This window comes from Pelophylax lessonae (assembly GCF_965119305.1).
Source record: "Pelophylax lessonae genome assembly, chromosome: 4".
Lineage (NCBI taxonomy): Eukaryota > Metazoa > Chordata > Amphibia > Anura > Ranidae > Pelophylax > Pelophylax lessonae.
The window spans coordinates 631,845,279-631,872,568 of NC_138771.1; the positions used below are offsets into that span (position 1 = coordinate 631,845,279).

At 42.3% G+C, this 27,290-nt stretch overlaps 1 protein-coding gene across 1 annotated transcript in view; it reads right to left on the reverse strand.

The window, feature by feature from the left end:
• Positions 1 to 10,012: 10,012 nt before the first annotated feature.
• The window catches only part of LOC309552864 (uncharacterized protein), a gene marked incomplete at both ends in the record, with an annotated part of 124,000 nt that continues 106,722 nt past the window's right edge, over positions 10,013 to 27,290 (reverse strand). Inside the window, 2 exons of the mRNA XM_082253775.1 lie at positions 10,013 to 10,389; positions 18,815 to 19,141. Of these exons, the coding sequence (XP_082109901.1) occupies positions 10,013 to 10,389; positions 18,815 to 19,141 (704 nt within the window). The remainder of the gene's footprint in view (positions 10,390 to 18,814; positions 19,142 to 27,290) is intronic.

Sequence of the window (27,290 nt, forward strand, 5' to 3'; positions counted from 1 at the left end):
CGGAGCATTAGTACAAGTACATTAGTACAAGTACTCGTGCTAATGCTCAGTTTTGGCACGATACCGATAATAGTACTAGTATCGGTATCAGTGCAACCCTAGTGCCTATTTTTAAAAAAAGGATCAAAGTCTTTACCGACTAAAAGGCCACATAGATGAGTTCTTGCTAGAAAAAAATATTTTAAGCAATGGACAGCATGGATTAAAAAAAAGACAGAATTTGTCAAACAAACCGGATTTCTTTGAGGAGGTAAGTAAAACAGAGGGGTGGCTGTGGACACGGTATACTTGGATTTTGCAAAAGCGTTTGACACAGTTCCCCACACATGGCTAATGTGTAAGGTAAAGTCTAAAGGCTTGGAAAGATCAGTTTGGAAATGGATAGAAAACCGGCTAAAAGATAGAATTCAGAGAGTCGCGGTTAATGATTCTTACTCTAAATGGTCCAAAGTTATCAGTGGTGTACCCCAACGTTCAGTGTTGGGACCCTTACTTTTGAATATCTTTATAAATGATATAGGGTCTGGAATTAAAAGTACCATTAAGTCTTTACAGATGACACCAAGCTTTGCAGTGGAATAACTTCCTTACAGGATGTCTCCAACTTAAAAGCCAACCTCAATACACTGTTTCATTGGGCAACTATGTGGCAAATTAGGTTTAATGTTGATAAATGTAAAGTTATGCACTTGGCGGCTAAGAATATGCATGCATCATACATACTAGGGGAGTACAACTGGGGGAATCAATGGTGGAGAAGGATCTTGGAGTTTTGGTATTTCCTAAGCTTAATAATAGCATGCAATGCCAAGCTGCAGTTTCCACAGCAATCAAAGAATCAAAGTCCTTTCTTGTATTAAAGCGGTAGTATCCCGCTTTTTGACACTTTTACCTACAGGTAAGCCTATAATAAGGCTTACCTGTAGGTACAATTAATATCTCCTAAACCGGCACGGTTTAGGAGATATTTGCAGTGCATGCAGCCGCTCACGCGATCGGCACATGCGCTCTGAAGGTCCGGGGGGACCTCCAGTTTTCCTTGCCGGGAGCTTGCCGGAAAATCACTCCCGTGCGCATGCGCGGGAGTGACGTCATCGCGGCTCCGGCCAATCACAGCGCCGGAGCCGCCAAACCTGGAAGAGACGCCGAGGGATCATGGCGGCGCCCGCAGCGATGTCCGGGGGTCCGTGTCTGGTCTTCGTTCTAAGGTAAGTAATACATAAGGAGCTAGTATGCGATGCATACTAGCTCATTATGCCTTTGTCTTGCAGGGTTTTTTTTTTTGTTTTTTTTCGGGTGTACAACCACTTTAAGAGAGGCATTAACTCCAGAGAGAGAGTTTTTTGCCTCTGTACAAATCATTAGTAAGACCTCATCTGGAATATGCAGTTCAGTTTTGGGCACCAGTTCTCAAAAAGGATATCGGGGAATTGGAGAAAGCGCAGAGAAGGGCAACCAAACTGATAATTGGATCCGGGTTTCCCTGCACCCAAGTTGCATGTCAGGAGACTGTGACCGGCTCTCAATGGAGCCGGTTCACACAGCTCTGGGACGGCTGTGGACAGAGTTGTATAAAGTACTCGAAACCCATACTTGAGTAAAAGTACAAGTGCTCGGTCAAAAAGTGACTTGAGTATAAGTGGAAGTGCTCGATCAAAAAGTGACTTGAGTAGAAGTACTAAAGTATTCAACATTTTTTGTACTTAAGTATTGCAAGTAGTTTTTTTTTTTCATTTTGCTACTCAAGTACTGAAAGTAAAAGTACCAGTAGTTTTGAAAAAAATTGCTACTCAAGTACTGAAAGTAAAAGTACAAGTACTGTGTTATGTAGTTATTAAAGAAAGAAGTCAAAAGTTTGAACATCATATTGTTTTTTATTATTTCAAATGCAGCTTTTATTTATACATACAGTAGCATTTATTTTCGTATGCGCTGATAATACACATGTTTTGAGCTTCATGAAACCTGCCATCTACTGTTCTGGCAGTGGTAATTTTTATAATTGTAACGAGTAACTATGCAGCACAAAAAAAAAATATTGGAGTAGAAGTATTGAAATCATCGAAAAAACGTAGTGAAGTAAAAGTGGAAGTAGGAGAAAAAAATTCTACTTTAGGAAAGTACAGATACCGCCTTTTGGTACTTAAGTACAGTAGTGAAGTAGTTCTACTTTGTTACTATACATCTCTGGCTGTGGAGCAGTTTGTAGAACAGTCTTGTGCATTTCTGGTCCATTTCAGGTCAGAATCCAGCCCAAAATTTGGGCCTGATTCATCCCGGAAACAGAGAACAGGGACACATCAGACCTCTACTGTGGGCTGCTCCGCACAGCAGTGTGAACCCAGCATCAAGCTAGACAGCATAATTATTGATGGTGGAGAAAACGGCAATCATAACAAACACGTGCCTGTGATTCACAACAGTATAGTACTAAAAGATCAATGGTGGCAAACAGAAAGATGAAAGTTAAAAATAAAGATGTGTATCTAAAAGGAAGAAAAACAAGACAAAATGCAGCTCAAAAAACAAAACTAAGGAAAAAGAAAAATGTAATTCCCCTTATATATAGAGGTAGTTCAACTGACCCCCATGTGTTCTCCACATGTTACAGTTCAGTTTCAGGAAATAAAACACATCATTTTTAGATACCTCCCCATTTTACATAGCAATTCTAGCTATAGAATGGGGTTGAGTAAAGGGGTCAGGTATGTCACAAGGAAAGCACGCAATATTGGTAATCCCTAGGATGTATGCTTCAAATCCATCTACCCACACATGTTTACATACCACGGGAATGTTCAGGTGTGGAGCTGCCAGGTGCTCATGTTGAAGACACTTGGGTGATCCTCATACAATCACCTCATGCTCCAATGATTACTCCACCACCACTACATGTATAGTGACATGCATTACATGCAACGTTCAATATGTAGGCAGGACCACCAGACCCCTTTGTAATAGGATGAGAGATCATTTTTTTCAACATAAGGAGCAATGAGTATACTAACTTGACTATAAATTTTAGTCAGTTGCATGAACACAATACACAATCGATAAGAGTCTAAATAGTTGTAAAGATTCATCATCCCGCTCATGGTGGAGATCGCCCCTCCCTCCTGCCAGACGGAGGTGTATTGGATCGTTAACTACTTCTTGACTGCATTATAGTCGAATGACGGCTAAAGCTTGGTCATCCAGTTCTATTGACGTCCTCTCAGAACCACACCCCTTCTTGCGCCCGGTGCTGCGCACTCTGTGAGTGTTGTGTCCTTCAGACATAGCTGATCACAGATCAGGGTAAAGGGCCAATCACAGCAGCCCTTCTCCATGTGATCATCTGTGTCCAATCACAGCTAATCTCAATGTAAAATAAAGTTGCTGGTTATCGGCATTCCTTTCCGCACACACTGTCACAGCGTTAGGAGAGGAGAGCCGGTAAACGGCAAGTGTGACAGGGGACATCTACACTAATAATCAGAGCATTGATTATCAGTGTCCTGATTATCAGTGCAGTCCCAATAGTACCAATCAGTGCCCATCAGTTATATCTATCAGTGCCCTTCAGTGTCATCTATTAGTGCCCATCAGTGCCACCTATCAATGCCACCTGTAACGGACCGTATCAGCAGACAAGGGGTTAAAATCCATTTAGGCGATATGCCCCTTTCTGAGAGACAGGCACAGCTACTGCAGAAAACCAAACTCCCGAACTGGATACAAAAGAGCACTCCAACCTGGAACCTCATGAATAGCTGCTAGCAAACGAACAGGAAAAGCATACATCAGCTTACACTCCTAGCAATCAGTCTCCAACAGCATACAGTGAATCCCCCCAAGAACGAGACAAAGCTCCGCGTTGAGGGTAAAACAGGAACAACATCAACATTTATTGGAAGAACACAGCACACTTTTATACAGAAATTGGAACATCCTTCCCCCAACAACTGCTTTCCCATTGGTCAATTGTAAAGTACTTGCAGTTCCCAATAAGGTCCTCTCCAGCCCATGCAAATGAGGGCTTGAAAATGAGTCAACAGTGATTGGTCAGATAGCTTTGACCAATGCAAGGAGACAGAAGCCCCAGGGGGCAATCAATGTAAACTATAGTCAGACACAGAACAATGTTTCCCTAACGAGCCCTCAATACACATTGCTCTGAGTGTCAATACCTCCCTTAGCAGACAACAGGTCAGGTCATTAGCACACCTGACAAAAGGTGAATGGGGAGCCACCTTAGACAGTCTGTCTCCTCAGAACTTCCTGGGATGACCATATTAGGAGTTGACTTCCTGTTCCTTACAGTTTACAGGAAGAAGGTTTAGCTTCCAAGATAGAGGCAAGACTCCATTATCCACATGGGGACCCACATACAGTATTATGCTTTAAAATATATAAAGTTACTTTTTATACATTAAACATAGACATGTTACATATCCCCAGATAGCTCAGGTCGGAGTGCACATTATTAGGTGAATAGCACTCAGACCCCACGAATACAGTTTAATCGCCATGGAGCCAAAGTCTTTTAAAGCATGGTCCATCATCCAAAGGCAGCAGGCGGGCAACCAGGCTCCTCCAATGCAATGGGGCGAGATTGGTCTCGTCACACCACCTATTAGTGCTACATATCAGTGCAGCCTCATCAGCGCCTCCTCATCAGTTCTGTTTATCAGTGTCCATCAGTGCGGCCTATCAGTGCCCATAAAATTCACATATTAGTGCCCTTCAGAATGGCCTATTAGTCCCCATTAGTGCCACATATCAATGCTACCTATCAGTGCCACATAGTGCCTTCTCATCAGTGCCTCCTTATTAGTGCCATCTATCAGTGTCCATCAGTGCTGCCTATCAGTGCCCATCAGTACAGCCTATCAGTGCCCATAAGTTTCACCTATTAGTGCCCTTCAGAATGGCCTATTAGTCCTCATTAGTCCCACCTATCAATGCCACCTATCAGTGCCTATCAGTGCCACATAGTGCCTTCTCATCAGTGCCTCCTCATTAGTGCCGTCTATCAGTGTCCATCAGTGCTGCCTATCAGTGCCCATCAGTGCAGCCTATCAGTGCCCTTCAGTGTCGTCTATTAGTGCCCATCAGAGCCACCTATCAATGCCAGCTATCAGTGCCACAGATCAGTGCCTCCTCATCAGTCCAGCCTATCAGTGCCCATCAGTGCAGCCTCATAAGCGCACATCAGTGCAAGAGATAAATTACTTCTTTGCATCATTTTATAACAGAAACTAAGAATTTTTTTTCCAAGCTTATCAGTCATTTTTATATTTGTTTAGCAAAAAAAAAAAAAAACCCAGCTGTGATTAAATAGCATCAAAAGAAAGCTCTATTTGAGTGAAAACAATTTTTAAAAAAAATTAATATGGGTACAGTGTTGCATGACCGTGCAATTTTCATTCAAAATGTGACAGCGCTGAGCTGAAAATTGGCCTGAGCGGGAAGGGGGTGAATGTGCTCGGTAGGCAAGTAGTTAAATTTGATACCTGCATCCCAAAAGGTCTTAACTTTGAATCACCCAATATTGTGAATATTTATTTTTTTTCATCTTTTTTTCTTTTTTCTTTCCAGACTAGCGGGGTCTTTGATATATTTTTCTTTAAACTTGTTCCCACCTGTAGACTCTGCTTTCACCCTAATATGATATAATTATGTGTGTTCTTATACATTTCATCATATTTTAGTGTGTTTTTATAGGGAGCCGTTTAACCTCAGTTTGTTTGTTGTTTTTAATAAAGAGGTTAGACATGTGCGGTTAGTTTGGTTCTGAATTGAAATTAGGACGAATTAAACAAATCGAATTTAAACAAATCCAAAATAACAAATCAAAATTTTGGACGAAATTCGAATTTGAATAATTTTTAAACTTTAATTAATTTTTTGAATCAAATTCAAATTTCTGAATGGAATAAAATTGAATAGAAAATAAAGGAAAAGAATAGAATAAAAAATAGAATAGATTAGAATAGTATAGTTTAAAATAGAGGGACTATAACCATCTTCTGAAAATCAAGTTTCACATAGAATAAATCTGAATTTGAATAGAATAGAAAAGAATAGAAAATTTCCCAAAATTCTAATAAAATAAATTTGAATTCAAATAGAATAGAAAATAATAGATTAGAATAGAAAATAAAATAATATAATTGACTAGGATAGAAAAGAAAAGAATAGAACATAAAAAAGCAATAAAATAGAATAGAATAAAATAGAAAGAATATAACCATCTTTCTTCCAAAATTCTAATTTTAAATAGAATAAATTTGAATTTCATATAGAATAAATTTGAATTAGAATAGATAAAAACATGATAGAATAGAAAATAATAGAATAGAATAGATAATAAAATAGAATAGAATATAAAAGAATAGAAAGGCGTAAAACAGAACAGAATACAAAATAAAAGAACAGAACAAAACAGAATAGAACAAAAGGGATAGAATAGAAAATAAAATAATTGCCAGGCACAAACGTAACTCTTGAAGAATCCTCTAGAGGACTCCTACCCCTTCAATTCAACTTCAAGACCCACAAGCTCCCGGCTGCAGAAGGTGTGTTAACACCACATTCCTTGCCCAACTATGTTTGACAGCAATCACTGGGGGAAGAGGGAATTGTTTTTTATGGTTGCTAATTTTTTTGTTTACACCCTTTCTTTACCCTCCTCCCTATGTTTTCCCTCCTAAGTTGGACTCTGGATTACATGGGACTTTTGGTGCATTACTGACTTATCATACAATAACTCCTTCATATCTTTTACCCCACTCCGGGATTCAAACTCCACTCCACCTGCTACTCACCAACAAGAGTCTCCACCCTCTACCTGACATACTACAACATCTCCTATTCCAGGACATTATAACCACCCTGCTCAGCTCTAACATTCAATTATGGGTTTTAAGATCCTATCACTGAACATTAATGGCCTGAACCACCCTGCCAAGAGAAACTCAATGTGGAAAGAAGCTCAGCATCAGGGGGTAGACATTTTGCTCATTCAAGAAACCCATTTTACCTCAAGAGCCACCCCATATTGCTCACACAAATCCTTTCCGCACATATTTCTCGCCTCTACCACTACAAAAAAAGAGGGGTTCCGAAGGCAAGGAGAGATTCTCTCTCCTTTAAACTCACAGAATCCTTCTTGGACCCAGAGGGTTGCTACATCTCTCTTATATGCTGCATTAACTCCCTTCCATACATATTGGTGAACATCTACACTCCAAACACCCACCAACTAAGATTTCTCAAAAGACTGTTCAAGAAGATCTGATCCATTCAACATGGAAGACTCATCATAGGCGGGGATTTCAATGCAGTCCCTAACACCTCGATGGGCACCTCCATCTCTGGTAAAATATTACGCCCAGAACTGAAGATCTTTCTTCACACCTGAGATGTACACAACGTCTGGAGATGTCACCACGAAAATGAAAGAGACTACTTATTTTTCTCACGTAGGCATACTCGAGAATTGACCATGGTGGACCATGCAGCGGATTTCCTCTTCCTCAATATCTGATATCATTTGGTCAGATCATGCTGCCATATCATCTCTGTTGAGGAAAAGGAACCCTGCCCTAGAGTATTCATGTGGCGTTGTAACAATACAATCATTCAAAATCCAGTTAACCGACAACATCTCACCGAATGTTTAGAGCAATTCTTTCAGCTAAATGTCCCTTCCGTTTCCAACATTTTCTCCCTGTGGAATGCCCATGAAGCCTTTATAAGAGGCCTTTTTATTCAATTGTCTGGACACCGGAGTACATGAGACCTTTTGGTAGATTGATTTCTACTTTTGGCATTACTTATAACTACATCTGGTAAGCAGTTTGTGGATTGGGGTGGCGGTCACTGTTCCTGTGTGGAGTCGGGTGTACATCTGGATTGCCTTATTTTTTCACTGGCAAAACATATGTTTACTTCTGGTAAGCAGTCTGCATGATTGATGGAGGTCACTATCCTTCAGACAAGTTGGGTGTTTAAGACACAATATCATATGCATTTTAAATATACTTATTTGGTAAGCAGTTTGCACATCTGGTGGTGGTTATTACACTTTTGGTGGTGTTGACATAATCTGGAACTTTTGTCACCTATTGAATGTCTCGCAGTTCGGTGGGATTTGATTTCACGCTTTGTGCACTTAAGTTGTTTATATACACAACATATACCAGTTTTACGCTATGGGATTCCATACTATCTTCTTTTATATGTACGCAGTTTAATGCCTGCTGAGCCTACTTATGGTCTGAGATTTGGAAACACATTGGAGTTTTTGACCTGGCTGTGGAATATCCATTGGAGATTCTGGGCGTGCAAATCATTGAATTTGGCATTATATCTAATACACTCTGGTAAGCAGTTTTTACCACTAGTGGACGTTTGTTTTCACTCAGCGAATCATATGAACACTTATTCATCTTCTCTGGAATTTTGATAAGAGACTTTACGGACTTTTATATTTTATTTTCACAATTATTTTGATATTGTGTGGTCACAGCACTTTCTTTTGAGTAGCGCAGCCAAACAAAAAAGAAATTCAATGCCAACTTAACCAAACTGCTTGACTCAATCCATACACTTGAAACCCAAAACAAAATCTCTCCCACTTACTCTGCTTCAACCAAACTGATAAACCTTCAGCATAAACTCCCCACCCTACTATGCTCCCAACACGACCAGTACATGAGACGGCTTAAACTCTGATATTACACCCACAACAACAGAGCAGGCAAACTATTAGCAAATAGACTCAAAACCCGTAGTGCTAAAACTAGAATACCCTTTATCTTCCATCCTACCACTAAGAAAAAAAAAAAAAAAACTAACCCCAGGAAATAGCCAATGCCTTCTCCGATTACTATGACACTCTTTACAACCTCAAAGAGGACACATCTACCCCACAGCCCTCTCTGACCTCAATAAATGACTTTTTGAAAACAATAAACCTCCTATCCCCCACCCAACTGGCGGAGCTTGACAGGCACTTCACTGTAGATGAAAATAATACGTGTCATTAAATTCACCCCACAGACAAATCTCCTCGCCCCGATGGTCTCTTGAATAATATTTCAAATGCTTAGTAGATGTCCTCTCCCCATACCTTCAAAAGGTTTTTACAGAGGCAGCTTTTACAGCATCATTCCCTGAGGAGATGTTGTCAGCTAACATCATCACTCGACCCACCCAAATAAATATGATTTAGAATGGATTTAGAATGGAATTCTATTCAAATGCAATTCAAATGGAATTCAATTCCAATTTGAAAGCAATTTGAATTGATTCAAAATTTGAATAAACAAAACGAATTCTGAAAATGAATTGAATGATTTCGTTCTGCTCATGTCTAAAAGCAGGTAATAAAGTTCAACATTTTATAGTTTTTTTGGGACCCTTTATTCCAGTGGTTCCTAACTCTAGTCCTCAGGACCCACTAACAGGCCAGATTTTAAGTATTACCTTGGGGAGATGCAGACTAGAGTACTGAAATCACTGAGAGGCAAATTATATCACATGTGATGTATTTCAGTTATTTTGAAAACCTGGCCTGTTAGAGGGTCCTGAGGAACACTTCCTTTTTAGATAGACATCTTTATTTTTCATCTTGCCATTTTTCACCATTTAGCTTTTAGTACTGGCATTTTTTTTTAATATTATTCTTGGCACTTACATCACTCTTTTTGCTCGGTTATCCCAGTACTAGGCAAACGCTCACCTGACACACATTTTCTTTATTTGAATGGCAGCCAATGATGCGTGTATTTATTCCTATATACACATGGGATCTCTATCCCCATGATTAAGCTCCGGGACAGAGTGAAACGTATTGGAGGGGGCGTGGCTTCGTTGGAGCTCGGGCTGAGACATACACCTCCTCACAGGGTTTTGTTGTGATGTGCGACTTTTAGGATTTCCTTTCCCTACACCATGTGACTATGGCAGCATGAACTCTAAAAACAGATTGTTTACAATAATACTTTTAGATATTTTTAAACCCTCAGTATGTACCTTTACCTATTATTCGTGTCCCAGGACCTTCTTCTAAGATTGTATCTATGCGGTTTGGATTTTCTGGTCGCCCATTGCATTGTCTAAAGATCACTCTGCAGTAGAAGGTGGTGTTATCTGGTCCATGGAAGTCTTCCAGGTGAAGGTTGAACCCATCCACCAATCTGGCCTTTCCCTTGTAATCGGGGTGTATGTAGTCCAGGTTTGGATGGTAGACGTAGCTCTCTCTAGCATCCCCGATAATCCAGTAGACTTCCATCCATAGAATAGAGTTGTCCTGTTGTAGAGTGAAACTGCAATTGATTGTAGCTGATTGATGGAATTCCACTTCCTCTGGCTGAGTGATGTTTAAGGTGCTTGTTTTACCTTAAAGACGAACAAAGAAATAATTAAAACAGACCTCTGTGCAGTCTGTTGGCACGGACCAGATTGGTTTTGATTGGTCACCACTGTCACATTGATGGCGCTGACCAATCACAATCCATCTGGTCCGTCAAGTAAGAGCTAAAGGGAAAGAGGGGGGAAGAGCAGGGAGGGGGGAAGAGCAGGGACTTCGGGTCCCCAGACATCTGTAGCAGCTTCTGGGGTTCTGACAGCTAGGGAACCCCAGGGGTAAGTACAGCAGGGACCGGGGGGAGAAGGGGAGGGTGCCTGATGTTAGTTCATATTTACAGAAAAAATGTAAACGTGAACTAACCCTTTAGTGCCGGTTCACACTGGGGCGACCTGTGAGGCGACCTGGTCGCCTCACAGGTCGCCGCAGGTCGCCTACCATAGGGAAGCTGCGGACCCGTTCTAATAGGAGCGACACAAGTCGCTCCGACCTAGAAAAGGGTCCGGAGCTTCTTTGGGGCGACCAGGAGGCGTTATGAAGTCCGTGGCGGCCGCTCCGAGGTCGCGGCGCGCTGCTCGCACCGCGATCTCGGAGGTCGCCCCTGCAAGTAGCGTCGCGGTAATGTGAACCGGCGCTTAAAGCAAGCTCATGTGAGCTTGGTCTTGTTTTTTTTTTTCCAGCTTGCAATCGCATTTCAAATTAAAGTGATGCGGACAGCTGTACAGCCACACCGTCACTTTAAGGGGTCTTTTACAAAGTTACAAAGTTAGTCTGGTTGAAAAAAGACAAGTCTATCTAGTTCAACCAATAATAAAAAAAAAAAAAAAAAAACACACACACACACCCATACAATCCCATATACACAATCCTATACCCACAGTTGATCCAGAGGAAGGCAAAAAAGAAATACAGAAAAGCTTGGTCCAATTTGCTCCAGCAGGGGAAAAAATTCCTTCCTAATCCCCTGAGAGGTAATCAGATAGTCCCTGGATCAACTCTACCTAAAGCAATCTTCTGAGCTAGCCAGAACCACCTATGGAGGGAGTCTATTCCACATTTTCACACCTCTTACAGTGAAGAAACCTTTCTGTATTTGGAGATGAAATCTCTTTTCCTCCAGAAGTAAAGAGTGCCCCCTTGTCCTCTATGATGACCTTAAAGTGAATACTTCAACACCAAGTTCACTATATGGACCCCTTATGTATTTATACATGTTGATCATATCCCCCCTTAATCTCCTATTCTCAAGAGAGAAAAAAATCAGTTCCTGTAATCTTTCCTCATAGCTGAGCTCCTCCATGCCTCTTATGTGTTTGGTTGTCCTTATCTGCACTTTCTCCAGTTCCCCGATATCCTTTTTAAGAACTGATGCCCAAAACTGAACTGCATATTCCAGATGAGGTCTTACTAATGATTTGTACAGGGGCAAAATTATATCTCTCTCTCTGCAGTTCATGCCTCTGTTAATACAAGAAAGGACATGGCTTGCTTTGGAAACCGCAGCTTGGCATTGCATGCTATTATTAAGCTTATGATCTACCAAAACCCCCAGATCCCTCTCCACTATGGATTCCCCAAGTTTTACTCCCCATATTATGTATGATGCATGCATATTCTTAGTTCCTAAGTGCATAACTTTACATTTATCAACATTAAACCTCATTTGCCACAAAGTTGCCCAATTAAACAGTGCATTAAGGTTGGCGTGTAAGTTAGAGACATCCTGTAAGGAAGTTATTCCACTGCTTGGTTTAATCTGTAAAGACTAAAATGGTGCTTTTAATCCCAGACCCTATACAGTGCCTTGCGAAAGTATTCGGCCCCCTTGAACTTTTCAACCTTTTGCCACATTTCAGGCTTCAAACATAAAGATATAAAACTGTAATTTTTTGTGAAGAATAAACAACAAGTGGGACACAATCATGAAGTAGAACAAAATTTATTGGATATTTCAAACTTTTTTAACAAATAAAAAACTGAAAAATTGGGCGTGCAGAATTATTCAGCCCCCTTAAGCTAATACTTTGTAGCGCCACCTTTTGTTGCGATTACAGCTGTAAGTCGCTTGGGGTATGTCTCTGTCAGTTTTGTACATCGAGAGACTGACATTTTTGCCCATTCCTCCTTGCAAAACAGCTTGAGCTCAGTGAGGTTGGATGGAGAGCGTTTGTGAACAGCAGTTTTCAGTTCTTTCCACAGATTCTCGATTGGATTCAGGTCTGGACTTTGACTTGGCCATTCTAACACCTGGATACGTTTATTTGGGTCGACCATCGGTTCGACCCGAACTGTTCGATCATCCCTATTTATCATCATTAGTCATTTAGGTCAACATTGGATCATTCAGAGATCCTCACTGAACTTCTGGAGAGAGTTTGCTGCACTGAAAGTAAAGGGGCTGAATATTTTTGCACGCCCAATTTTTCATTTTTTTATTTGTTAAAGTTTGAAATATCCAATAAATTTTGTTCCACTTGTTGTTGATTCTTCACAAAAAATTACAGTTTTATATTTTTATGTTTGAAGCCTGAAATGTGGCAAAAGGTTGCAAAGTTCAAGGGGGCGAATACTTTCGCAAGGCACTGTATCATTTTTAAAGATATTAAAAAGTAAGGGTCCCAACACTGAACCTTGGGGTACACCACTGAGCCTTAGATCATTCAGAGTAAGAATCATTAACCACTACTCTCTAAATTCTATCTTTTAGCCAGTTTTCTATCCATTTACAAACTGATCTTTCCAAAATCCAAGTATACTATGTCCACACCGACCCCTCTGTCCAAGGTTTTACTTACTTCCTCAAAAAAAGAAATCAGATTTGTCTGACAACTTCTGTCTTTCATGAATCCAAGCTGTCTGTTGCTTAAAATATTTTTATCCAACAAGAACTCATCTATGTGGCCTTTTAGTCGGTAATGACTTTGATCCTTTTTTTAAAAATAGGCACTAGGGTTGCACTGATACCGATACTAGTACTATTATCGGTATCGTGCCAAAACTGAGCATTAGCACGAGTACTTGTACTAATGTACTTGTACTAATGCTCCGATGCTTAATCCAATACCTCCCGGAAGTCAGTCGGCCGAGAGAAGACGGAGGGAGTCAGCGCGCCATCAACATTCAACAACAACATTTAACAACAAGCTGGCAGGGGCAGGGGTGCATCACAATCAGTGCTGCCTTTCAGTGCCCAGCAGTGCCACCTATCAGCAAAAAACAAAAAGAAAGCAGCGCCAGCTTATAGGAGCATAAGGTTTATTAATAAAAAAAACACATAGTGACTTACTCTTAGGTAAGTAAAGGCCGGTTCAGTAGGTGAATGGCATCATCCATCTTCTTGTCCTGGATACCGTTGCAGAAAGGAGGAGTGCAGGGTGCCGGTGGTGCATGGAGGCTGTTGTCTGGCAGCCTGTCTGATGGTGCTGTGGTGGTGGAGGACTCTCAATGGGGCTCCACTTCCTACTTCCTGTCAGCCCGACATCACTTCCTGTGAGGTGGAGGGAAAGATGGGCGTTGCTAGCTTTCGGAGCATCCATGCTCCTCCATTAGACCCACAGCCTCCACGCACCACCGGCACCCTGCACCCCTCCTTTCTGCAACGGTATCCAGGACAAGAAGATGGATGATCCCATTCACCTACCAAACCGGCCTTTACTTACCTAAGAGTAAGTCACTATGTGTTTTTTTTATTAATAAACCTTATGCTTCACTAAGCTGGCGCTGCTTTCTTTTTGTTTATTCTCCTCAGAGCCTCTCCTTGCTCCAGCTGGCAGCCGCTTTCGTGGGCCCCCTCCCCCCTTCCACCTCATCCTTTTTTATATTTTTCTACCCATTTTTTACTTTCTATATTTTTACCTCTTTACCTCTTTATGGTATGCCACCCACCATCAGAGAGCGCCATGTAATCATTGACTTTGTGCCACCTATAAGTGCTGTATATCAGTGCCACTTTTCAGTGCCCATCAGGGCTGCATATTAGTGCCTCCACATCAATGCCGCTTCATCTGTGCCCATCAGTGCCACCTATCAGTGCCCATCAGTGCTGCATATTAGTGCCTCCTCATCAGTGACACCCCCTATCAGTGCCCTTCAGTGCCGTCTTATCATCACCATCAGTGCCACCTATCAGTGCCCATCAGTGCTACATAAGAAGATATTATTAGTCTGTATTGTGCTTTGAAAACTGTCACACGACATTACAAAAAATATCAGTAATCGGTATCAGTGGGTAAAGAAAAAATGGGTACTTGCACTCGGGCTTAAAAAAGTGGTATCGGTGCAACCCTAATAAGCACCACATTGGCCCTATGCCAGTCCAGTGGTACTATTCCAGTCATTATTGAGTCCCTAAAAATTAGAAACAATGGCTTTGAAATGACAGAGCTCAACCTCCTTTCCCCTGCACTCATGGATCTCATACATGAACTTTAACCTCTGAGGAGCAATCCACATTGGATTGCTTTTCAGGGGGCATTTGAGAAGCAGTAAGGAGGTGTTATAACACATCCTCCCTGCCTGTTTTAACCCCTAAAAAGCATTGCATGTGTTTGTAGGGCTTTCCCATTCAGCTGATTTGGTTACACTCAGTGGGCAGTATTGCTAGCCGAAGGTGATGGGGAGATAATTTTTGCCATGCTTTGCTTTTGCTTTTGCTTTGCATCATGACCATAGCATGGATATACCCCCATCCACTTTGTGCAGTGGCAGTATCATAGCCCATCCACTACAGCCTAAAGAGGAGCAGTTGGGGGCTGTAAAAATGTAGCTCAACCGTGTGTATTTACTGTCCCCCAACTGCAAGTGTAAACATAACCCTACAGGTAGAGCCAGAGCAAGGGAGCAGAAGGGGCCTGTGCACCTGGATACTGAGGGGTAGCACTGCCGCTCTGACCACTTGTCCCGCTCCTCATGACAGGAATGATTGCAGTGTCACTCCTGTCAGAAGGAGAAGCAGTTGGCTTCTGATGGGTAAAGGATTCAGCTTTCTCCTCCCTACACCCTGTAGGCCAACCCCCCCATCCATCCATGTCTGCATGCTTTATTTTGGTGAGAAATCACTTTGAAAAACATCCCCTAGCATTTCTGGCTGTGGCCATCTTGAGTAAGGGCAAATGATTTATTTAGCATTTACTTCCTGCCCTTAGCTCAAGTATGTTGAGTTAAGCATGGGTTGAGCACAGGTTTTCAAAAGGACATTCTTGTCAGACCAATCTGTTAACATTCTAAGAGGAGGTGAGCTGTGAGCTAGATAGGGGGAGACCTGTGGATGTGTTGCATCTGGATTTTGCTAAGGCATTCAAAAAAGTCCCCCACAAACAAAATAAGGTCTGCAGGCATAGATCCATCCATCCATCTCTACATAGACTCTACTCCATGGACCTTGTATCTATATACACCTGAAATATTTATCATTATTGTGTTTTTTATCAATATTTTTTGAGTCTCTATATCTGCTTTTATATCTATTGTTTACATTCGTTTTTATAATTTTCCCCTCACACTGTGGGTTTAATAGCGCTGGTCCAGCATCTGTTATATATTTCTATAGACCACAAGGTTTGCTCTTGGATAGAAAACTGGTTAAAGGGGCGTGTCCAAAGGGTGGTGATAAATAACGCATACTCAGACTGGTCTGGAGTGGTAAGTGGGGTCCTCCAAGGCTCAGTCCTAGGACCAATTTTGTTCCATTTATTCATAAATAGCATTGAGGAACGGATCAGTGGCTCAATCTCATTGTTTGCAGATGACACAAAATTGAGCAGGGCAATAACTTTGCATCGTGATGCAGAAATCTTACAGAATGACCTGAACAAAATAACAGAGTAGGCAACTATGTGGCAATTGAGGATTAATGTGGAGAAGTGTAAGGTATTACACCATCATGTAACACAAATAAAAGGCTCCATAGCGTAAAACCGTAGATAGTATTTGTTATAAAATTAAAGGTTACACTCACATTCAATGCAAAGTACACGCACAGTAAATAAGTGAGCTGCCGGCCGGTCGGCTCTTCCACCCGTCCTTCCTAGAATATAGGGGTGACGTCACCATCACTCCATGCAGCTGCTGGCCAGCAATCCCTCTTTCCTGCTGCTAGTGTGAGAGTTTGCTGAATGGATGGAGAGAGGGGGGCTGGTAAACATGTGTATACCAGTTCCTTCCTTTCCTGAACAAATACAGACAGTGATCACAGTACTGATTGCCTCTGTATTCAATAATCACTGACACATAGTAAACTGTGTTTACTCCTATTCATTTTATGAATGAATAAAATCTCAATACAGACTTTTATCTCATTCATCCAAAGTGCAGCAGACAAAGAAACATTAGAGGCCTATTTAGACCCCTGATGTCTCTCCAAAGCCCACCCCCCCAAAAAAAAAATTGTACATGTATAAAAAAAGTTGTAAAAAAAAAAAAATTAAAATAAAATAATAAATGTAATAAGAGCAGCTTCATAGTAAGGGCAGGCTCCTGTCCATTTCCATCTGACTGCCATCCGATCCACAGATGATGGCGGGTGTCGGTGGACAGGAATGGGTGGGACAAATTTTCGAGGGGGGCAGAGTTGTATAAAGTACTCGAAACCCATACTTGAGTAAAAGTACAAGTGCTCGATCAAAAAGTGACTTGAGTAGAAGTGGAAGTGCTCAATCAAAAAGCGACTTGAGTAGAAGTATTAAAGTATTCAACATTTTTTGTACTTAAGTATTGCAAGTAGTTTTTTTTTTAAATGTTGCTACTCAAGTACTGAAAGTAAAAGTACAAGTACTGTGTTATGTAGTTATTAAAGAAAGAAGTCAAAAGTTTGAACATCATATTGTTTTTTATTATTTCAAATGCAGCTTTTATTTATGCATACAGTAGCATTTCTGTTCGTATGCGCTGCTAATACACATGTTTTGAGCAGAGATGTATAGTAACTAAGTAAAACTACTTCACTACTGTACTTAAGTACCGAAAGGCGGTATCTGCACTTTCCTAGAGTAGAATTTTTTTCTCCTACTTCCACTTTTACTTCACTACATGTTTTTGATGATTTCAATACTTCTACTCCGATATATTTTTTTTGTGCTGCATAGTTACTCGTTACTATTATAAAAATTACCACTGCCAGAACAGTAGATGGCAGGTTTCATGAAGCTCAAAACATGTGTATTATCAGCGCATACGAAAATAAATGCTACTGTATGCATAAATAAAAGCTGCATTTGAAATAATAAAAAACAATATGATGTTCAAACTTTTGACTTCTTTCTTTAATAACTACATAACACAGTACTTGTACTTTTACTTTCAGTACTTGAGTAGCGATTTTTTTTTTCAAAACTACTGGTACTTTTACTTTCAGTACTTGAGTAGCAAAATTTAAAAAAAAACTACTTGCAATACTTAAGTACAATAAATGTTGAATACTTTAGTACTTCTACTCAAGTCACTTTTTGATAGAGCACTTCCACTTCTACTCAAGTCACTTTTTGATAGAGCACTTCCACTTCTACTCAAGTCACTTTTTGATCGAGCACTTTTACTTTTACTCAAGTATGGGTTTTGAGTACTTTATACAACTCTGGTTTTGAGCTTCATGAAACCTGCCATCTACTGTTCTGGCAGTGGTCATTTTTATAATAGTAACGAGTAACTATGCAGCACAAAAATAAAATATGGGAGTAGAAGTATTGAAATCATCGAAAAAATATAGTGAAGTAAAAGTGGAAGTAGGAGAAAAAAATTCTACTCTAGGAAAGTACAGATACCGTCTTTCCGTACTTCAGTACAGTAGTGAAGTAGTTCTACTTAGTTACTATACATCTCTGGAGGGGGGCACACAAAACCAAAATAAACCACTGTGTATAAGGCAGTAGTGTGATCCAGGAGGAGGGGGCAGAGAGTTGGAGCATTGTGTTTATAAAGCATATAAAATTCATGTTCGATTCAAAATTGTGAGTTTAGTGGTCCATGAGTTCTGAAATGTTGGCAACCACCGGTGTAAAACATCACTTTCATTTTGTAGTGACACTTTCCTTGGCTTTTGTGGCCAGTGAAGAAGCTAATGGAGTGTGATCTGCACTCCATTAACTTCAATGGAAGGCAGGTAAGACATAAAGGCCTAAATCACCCCTGATGTCTCATTAAAGAGAGCCTGCCTTAAATATATTATATCACATAGGAGACTTGGTCTGTTAAATGAAATTGAAAAACAACAGACTTACTGGCTGGATTACTAGGGGAAAAATAAAGGGAAAAAAAGCCTAAAAAAGGAAATGAATGCAGCCAACACATCTAAGAAATGGTAAGCTGCAATTAAATATTTTTTGGGGGTTTATTACCATTTTGAATTTTACTTTGACCTGTTAAAGGTTATATGAGGTTGTAAAGATTGGATTAGAACAGCTATACAGATTTAAGAGATTTTCCTCTGAACACTGCTAATTGTTGGAAAAATAAATCACCCACCTATAATAAGAAGCTGTGGTCCAAGATAGTTATATGTGTTTTCCTCTTCATTATTAGTAGAAATGTTCACTTGCCAACAATAAAAGGCTTCATCCTCACTGGTAACTTGGTTGATTTGGAAAGAAAAAATATTATTCTTATAGGAGCACTCTCCGATATTTGCGCCACTGTCACATGTAGCACCAGCGTCCACGGTCCTCCTTACATGACAGGTGACCTTACTTACAGATGCTATGTTGTTACTTGTGAAGTGACCCAGAAGTGTCACCTTCTCTCCAGGAGCAGCAAAGATCACCGGTATTGTCTCCAGAGCGGGTACATTCCTATCTGACAGAATAAAATACCATTATAGACAAATGTGCCGAACATTACCCCGACACCTGTTTAATTTTATTTTAAAGCTGAATTCCACCCACAACATCTATTACACAGATTATTAATATTATTATTATAATACAGGATTTATATAGCGCCAACAGTTTACGCAGTGCTTTACAATAAAAAGGGGGACAGCACAATTTACAATACAGTTCAATACAAAAAGAATAGGAGGGCCCTGCTCATGGAGCTTACAATCTAAAGGAAGGGGGAGGTGGTACAAAAGGTAGTGGCTGTAGGGGATGATCTGATGGAGGGGACTCAAGTACAGATCTTAGATGGAGGTGGGGTAGGCTTCCCTGAATAGGTGTGTTTTTAAAGGCGGACAGGGTAGGAGCTGACCGGACATACTGGGGCAGGGAGTTCCAGAGGATGGGAGAGGCTCTGGAAAAGTCCTGGAGGTGAGTGTGGGAGGAGGTAACAAGAGAGCTAAAGAGCAGGAGGTCCTGGGAGGAACGGAGAGGACGACTTGAGTGATATCTGCAGATTAGGTTGGTGATGTAGCTGGGGGTGATGTTGTGTATGGTCTTGTATGGTGTGGTTAGTATTTAGAATTTTATTTGATGGGGTAGGGGACGCCAGTGAAGAGATTGGCAGTGAGGGGAAGCAGTCACGGATCGGTTAGTAAGGTGTAATAATCTGGCAGCAGCATTCATGATAGGCTGAAGGGGGGATAGCCTGTGTAAAGGTAGGCCAGTGAGGAAGGAGTTGCAGTAGTCAAGGCAGGAAATAACCATGGAGTGAATACATTGTTTTGTGGTGGTGTTAATCAGGAAGGGGCAAATTCTGGAGATGTTAAGGAGGCAAGATTTAGCCAATGATTGGATGTGGGGGCTGAAGGAGAGGTCAGAGTCTAGGATTACACCCAGCACCCTGGCATGTGTGGAAGGACCATTGGTTGTGCCATTGATCTCGATGGTAAAGTCGTGTGGGGGGAATCGGGGAGGGGGGAAATATTACAAGCTCAGTCTTAGAAAGGTTGAGTTTGAGGAAGTGGTGTGACATTCATAATGATATGTCACTCAGTAAGTTTGTGATGCGTGAGGAGATTGAGACAGTGAGTTGAGGAGTTGAGAGATAGATCTAGGTGTCGTCAGCATAAAGGTGGTGAAGGAAGTCATGGGAGGTTATCAACTGGTCCAGGAAAGGTTATAAAGAGAAAATAGGAGGTGCCCGGGACGGTAACCAAGGGTGAATACGTCTCAAAGGTGAGAAGACGAACTGTTGATGTGAAAGAAACAAAGGACTGTGTTGCCCTGTGAAGCTATTATAAAAGGACTATTGAGTGTCCGCTGTAGGACAAGGAAGTCTGCCCGACGGTAGGTTGGAGACAGACACTTAGACAGGTTCCAGTTGTGAGAAGGTAGCCGCCCACAGAGGCAAGGATTTATTTTCTCCATATGTGAGGGATTAGCTCGGTGGCGGGTGTGGATGACCCCTTGGGGGGTGCGTTTTCCCAGAGAGGTAGCCGACAAGTGCTTGCAAACAAACAGTGTGGTTTATTAAATGGTGTTTTCTTCACCAGGCTGTATGCAGCAAAACATCCAAAATAAAATAAAACAGAAAATAAATCCTTGCCTCTGTGGGCGGCTACCTTCTCACAACTGGAACCTGTCTAAGTGTCTGTCTCCAACCTACCGTCGGGCAGACTTCCTTGTCCTACAGCGGACACTCAATAGTCCTTTTATAATAGCTTCACAGGGCAACACAGTCCTTTGTTTCTTTCACATCAACAGTTCGTCTTCTCACCTTTGAGACGTATTCACCCTTGGTTACCGTCCCGGGCACACATCACTCCGGGGGGTCTTCTCCCAGGCCCACACATCCTGTCGGGAGGCACACGCTGACTGTCCTCCTGCTCCCAGCCCACATGGCTTCAGGATGCAGCTTCTGGAGGCAGCAAACAATAGGAATTTCTCTGAACAAATTATAGAGCCTTAACTCCCTCATTCTGAACAGGTGAAGGCCTTTCAACTTCCTGCTGGCTAGCTCTGTAGCCAACACCCTAAATTAATTAATGGACTTTCTAAATCAGGTAGAAATGTATCTCCTTCCTGTGACTACATTCCCAGATTTAGCTGACTTCCTGTTACACAATATAGCCTAAAAATCTGAAAACACAAAAAAATAAATAAAAATAAGGTTAAATAAAAACAGCGCAGGGCACACGGCAGATAAAGTGCAGACCAATGACTTCAGTTCCATGGTGAATGAGGTAGTGAGCAGACCAATGCTGCCAAAGTGACTGGTGCAAGTCATCGAATGCTAGTGGAAGGAGGGAGTGGAAGGTCCTAGGGATATGGAATCTAGGGAAGGGGAGGTGCATAGTTCAGTGGTGCCTATGGCAGAAAAGGGACAAAGGAGCAAGTTCAGAGCGAGTTCAGCTTCCTGACAGCCTGATGGATAAAGCTGTCCTTCAGTCTGCTGGTCCTGGCCTGAAGACTCCGCAGTCTCCTCCCTGATGGCAACAGACTGAAGAAGCTGTGTAACGGGTGGGTAGGATCACCTGCAATGCATAGAGCTTTGCGAGTGAGACGGGTTCCATAAATATCCTGAAGGGAGGGGGAGAGAGACCCCAATGATCTTCTCAGCTGCTCTCACTATGCTTTGCAGAGTCCATACCACACAGTGATGCAACTGGTCAGAATGCTCTTGATGGTGCCTCTGTAGAAGGTGTACATGATGGGGGATGGGGCTCTGGCTCTCCTCAGTTTGCGGAGAAAGAGGCGCTGCTGTGATTTCTTGGCCAGTGCTGCAGTGTTGTCGGTCCAGGAGAGGTCCTCTGATGTGCACACACAGAAACTTGGTGCTACTCACGCTCTCCACAGTTGCACCGTTGATGGTCAGAGAAACATACTGAGTGTGCACTCTCCTGAAATCAACAACAATCTCCTTCATCTTCTCCACAATCAGAGAGAGAGATTGTTGTCACTGCACCACCCGGCCAAGTGGCTCACCTCACTCCTGTAGTTTGTCTCATCTCTGTTACTAATATGACCCACCACAGTCGTGTCATCTGCAAACTTAATGAAGAGGTTGGAGTTGAGTAACGGTGTGCAATTGTGGGTCAGCAGAGTAAAAAGGAGGGGGCTCAACACACATCCTTGAGGGGCCCCAGTATTCAGTATGATGGTGCTGGATGTGTTGCTGCCGACCCATACTGCCTGAGGTCTTCCAATCAGAAAGTCCAACAGCCAGTTGCACAGCGAAGTGTTGAACCCCAACTCGATCAATTTATGAATGAGCTGTTGAGGGATGATTGTGTTGAATGCTGAACTGAAGTCTATAAACAGCATTCAAACGTATGAGTCTTTTTTCTCTAAATGTGTAAGTGCTGAGTGAAGGGTAGTTGAAATAGCATCATCGGTCGACCGGTTGGACCGATATGCAAACTGGAATGGGTCCAGGGAGGAGGGGAGGGCAGACTTGATGTGATTCATGACTAACCGTTCAAAGCACTTAATGATGATGGAAGTAAGTGCAACAGGACGGCAGTCATTAAAACAGGATAGAGATGGCTTCTTCGGGACTGGAATGATGTTAGTAGCTTTGAAGCATGTGGGAACAACAGCTTGACTAAGTGAGATGTTAAAAATATCTGTGAAGACATCAGTGAGTTCTGCTGCACAGTCCCTCAGTACACGCCCAGGGATGTTGTCAGGACCCGGAGCTTTGCGTGCATTGATCCTACTGAAGGATCTCCTTACGCTGTCCGGGGTCAGCATCATCACCTGGTCACCGGGAGAAGATGGAATCTTCTGTGCAGTGGTGCTGTTTTTTGCCTCAAAGCGAGCGAAAAAGGTGTTCAGCAGAGAGATGTTACTGTCACCGTTCCGTGGTGGGGGCTTGTAGTCCATAATAGACTGTATCCCCAGCCACAGGCTCCGAGTGTCTCTGCTGTCGCTGAAACAATGGGCTATCCTCCTGGAGTACTGTCTCTTAGCCTCTCTAATGCCACGAGATAGGTTGGCCCTGGCTGTTCTCAGGCCGACCTCATCTCCAGCTCTGAAGGCAGCGTTCCGCATCCCCAGTAGTCTATAGACATCCCCTGTCATCCACGGCTTCTGGTTGGCCCGGACATTGATGGTTTTTGTGACTGTTACATCCTCAATACACTTGTTGATGTAGGCAGTGACAGTCTCCGAGTACTCCTAGAGGTCAATGATGTTATTGCAAGTGGCAGCCCGCTTAAACATATTCCAGTCAGTTGTATCAAAACAGTCTTGAAGAACGTCTGACGACCCTTCCGGCCACACCTGAATCTCTTTCGCTGTGGGAGCAAAATTTTCTCCCAGCCTCGCCAACCTATTTATGGCTGAGTGGGAAGACAGATTTGTCTTCAATAAAAATAGGCCCCACATCAAATTATATATGAGATTTATTGATGATCTGCTGATTATCTGGGAGGGAACTCAGCAATCGCTGTGTAATTTTCTCACTCACCTACATTGTAATACCAATAATATCAAATTGGATTATCAAATGAGTGAAAGCATTATACATTTTTTAGATGTACAAATTGAGGCAATGGGAACATCATTATCCACCAGTGTGTATTTTAAGACTACAGATAGGAACAGTTATCTGACAATTAGGAATGGTCATCATCCATCTTGGATTCTGAATATTTCTAAGGGTCAAATATTGTGGCTAAACGTAATTGTACCAACCAAGAGACTTTTCTTGAACAGTCAGAATTGCTAAAAAATAAATTCCTACAGAAGGGTTATAAGGAGATAATTTTAGATAAGACCATCAATGAAGTGGCATTGTTACCGAGGGCAGAGTGTCTTAAAATCAAAAATAATATGGAGAACTTGAACAGTAATCAACATCAGTGTAGTTTTATTTCTGGTTTCCATCATCAATATAAGGATATTGAGAGCATATTCCAGAAACATTGGCATGTTTTAACTTTGGATAGGGACTTCGGACTGGTTATTCCAACAAGTCCCAAGTTCATATATAGGAACGCTCCAAACTTCGGCGACCAGGTGGTGAAAAAGATTTTGGATCCATCTGGCTTTAAAAAAAATCCACGTGGATCTACATGGTTTTTTTCCTTGTCGTAAGTGTATTTCCTGTAGAACAGATCATACAAATGAGAGAGGAAGAACTTCTTTCACCAATATTGATGGTGAAACTATCAATATTAAGGAGTTCAATTACTTGCAATTCAACTCATGTGGTGTACCTGTTGTGGTGTCCATGTGGGTTATATTATGTAGGGAGAACGAAGAGAGTATTGCGTATATGCATTTCAGAACATATAACAAATATTAGAAAAGGTTTTAAAAAGCATAGTGTCTCCTTACATTTCAGAGAAAAACATAATAGAGACCCATCATTAGTGATGGACGAACATCGGCTGGGGCGGTTCGCGAACGTTAGCCGCAAACTTTCTCAAATGTTCGCGAACCGCAAGTTCGCGGCGGGCCCCACTGACTTTAATGGGGGGAAAACTTTAAAAACCTTTAGGTCATATTTGCAGCCACAAAATACTTACTAGCTGTACACAAATAGTCCCACCACATAGACAATGTCATAACAGAAGTATTGCTATTGGAAAAGTTTTTTTTTTTTTTTTTACAGCAAAAAAATGTATTTCTTTTTTCCTAAATCAGCCAGAACTGACAGCAGCTGGTAAATACATGTCCAATACATATAGGGTCCATTCACACATCTGTAAAATGGGTCTGCATCCCTTCCACGATTTGGCGGAACATTTACAGACCCATTGATTTTCAATTCCAGTCTGAAAAATTAGACATTCACAGGCTAAAGAATTAAGTGGCGCCCATTCCAGGCCCCAAAAATTAGCCCACATGCGTTTACCTGACAGCTAAGAATGTTGTATTCTGTGGCTGAAGGTACATTAGGCATTCACAGGATACAGAAGTAAGTGTCGCCCATTCCAGGCCCCAAAAATTAGCCCACGTGCGTTTACCTCACAGCAAAGAACATTGTATTCTGTGGCTGAAGGTACATTAGGCATTCACAGGATACAGAAGTTAAGTGTCTACCAGTACAGGCCCCAAAAATTAGCCCACATGCGTTTACCTGACAGCTAAGAAAGTTGTATTCTGTGGCTGAAGGTACATTAGGCATTCACAGGATACAGAAGTAAGTGTCGGCCAGTACAGGCCTCAAAAATTAGCCCACATGTGTTTAGCTGACAGCTAAGAACGTTGTATTCTGTGGCTGGAGGTACATTAGGCATTGATAGGAAAAATAATTGTCGGCCATGAAAGGCCCCAGAAGTTAGGCATTCAATGGACATGAAATGCCTTTTATACCGCTATATTTACCGAAGACAAGGACCGTGAATTGTTTTGGGCGGATGGCGGTCTGGCTGATATTTGTGGCCTGTCATGAGGAATTTTAATGAAACATGGTCTACTGGTCACGTGTGTTGAATTCCTCTGAGATCCATGCCTTATTAATTTTTATGAATGTGAGGTAGTCAACACTGTCATGAGCTAGGCGAGTGCGCTTATAGGTCACGATCCCCCCTGCTGCGCTGAACGTCCTTTTGGACAGGACACTGGATGGGGGGGGGGCAAGCCAACAGTTCCACTGCAAACTGTGCAAGCTCTGGCCAGAGGTCAAGCCTGCCAACCCAGTCATTCAGGGGTTCATCACTCCTCAGAGCGTCCACATCGGCCATTAACCCGATGTAGTCAGACACCTGTCGGTCTAGGTGTTCCCTGATGCTGGATACGAAATACAGCTGTCGATGGGTCAGCTGACAGAAGGATCTCATATCTGAAGTGACCAACACATCTTCAAAGCGCCCTCTTCTTGCAGGCGCTGTTGGATTGCTACCCGCAACTGTTTGTCTGAGTGGAAATTCCTCTGCCAGCGCACACAAAAGCAGAATGCAGCATTTCTCGAAGCAAGGCCTGGAAGTGCTGCATTCTGAACGCCCTCTGTGATGGTGGTAACATTGTATCGGGGGTCTAAGTACGTTGCCACCCAGAACTGGTCATTGCCCTTTATGCTTTTTATACGGGGGTCCCCCTTAAAACACTGGAGCATGAAGGCCCCCATGCGCACTAAACTAGAAGTGGTGTAGTGGCCTGGCTCCAGCTCATCATCCAGGATAATGTCATCCTCGTTCTCCTCCCCCCATCCACGGACAACACCAGGGATCAAGGAAAGGTTTAAATCATGCTCTTCTTGCTTCTCCTCATCCCCCCCAGCACCATCCTCCTCTGACTTCTCTTCAGACTCCTGTTGTTGACTAAGACTGTTGTTGTCTCAGATGGAGTAGCACCCCCTGGGAATTCATCCAACATTGCCACTTCCTCATTTTCCTGCTCCTGCTCCTCAACGGCTTGATCAATGACACAAAGCAATGCACGCTCCAGAAAGAAGGCGTAAGGTACGATGTCACCGATGGTGCCCTGGCTGTTACTGACCAGTTTGGTGATTTCATCGACCGCAGAAGTCAGCATGTGTCCCGCATGAGCAGCAACTGGCGAGGTGAAAAAAACCCAAGCTCCCCAGAACCTGTCCTGCAGCAGAGTTCATAAAGGTAGTCGTTAACTGCACGTTTCTGCTGGAGCAGCCCTTTCAACCATATACAAGGTTGAGTTACATTGTGTCGGGCAGTCACAAATAAGACACCTGATGGGCAGATGGTGTCGCCGCTGAATGTCAGCAAGGTGAGACATGGCTGTGTAAGATCTTCTGAAATGGCCCGAGATTTTCGTGGCCTGCCGCAAGACATCCTGGACCCAAGGGTATTTGGCAATTTGGTATTTCGCTACACGACCAAGTTCAGGAAATGTGCCATGAATGGCACGTGTGTAATTTTGCCCTGTTTCCGTGTGCTCAGCAGATTGGCACCGCGTTGTTGCACGCCACTTTACCAACTGTCAAATTGAGCGGTGTCAGCCACTTGTCTGCCTGTCAAGCTGAAAGGAGTGCAGGACCAGTGTGGCTCTTGGCTTTTAGGCACAACAGACGCAGCACAGCATGGCAACGTCTCACCTGGCATGTGGAATAGGTTCTGGGGATCCTGGGCGGTGCAGCGGAAGAGACGGTAGCAGCAGAAAAGGAGGAGTAAGCCGAGGAGGAGAGGGAGGATGGAGTA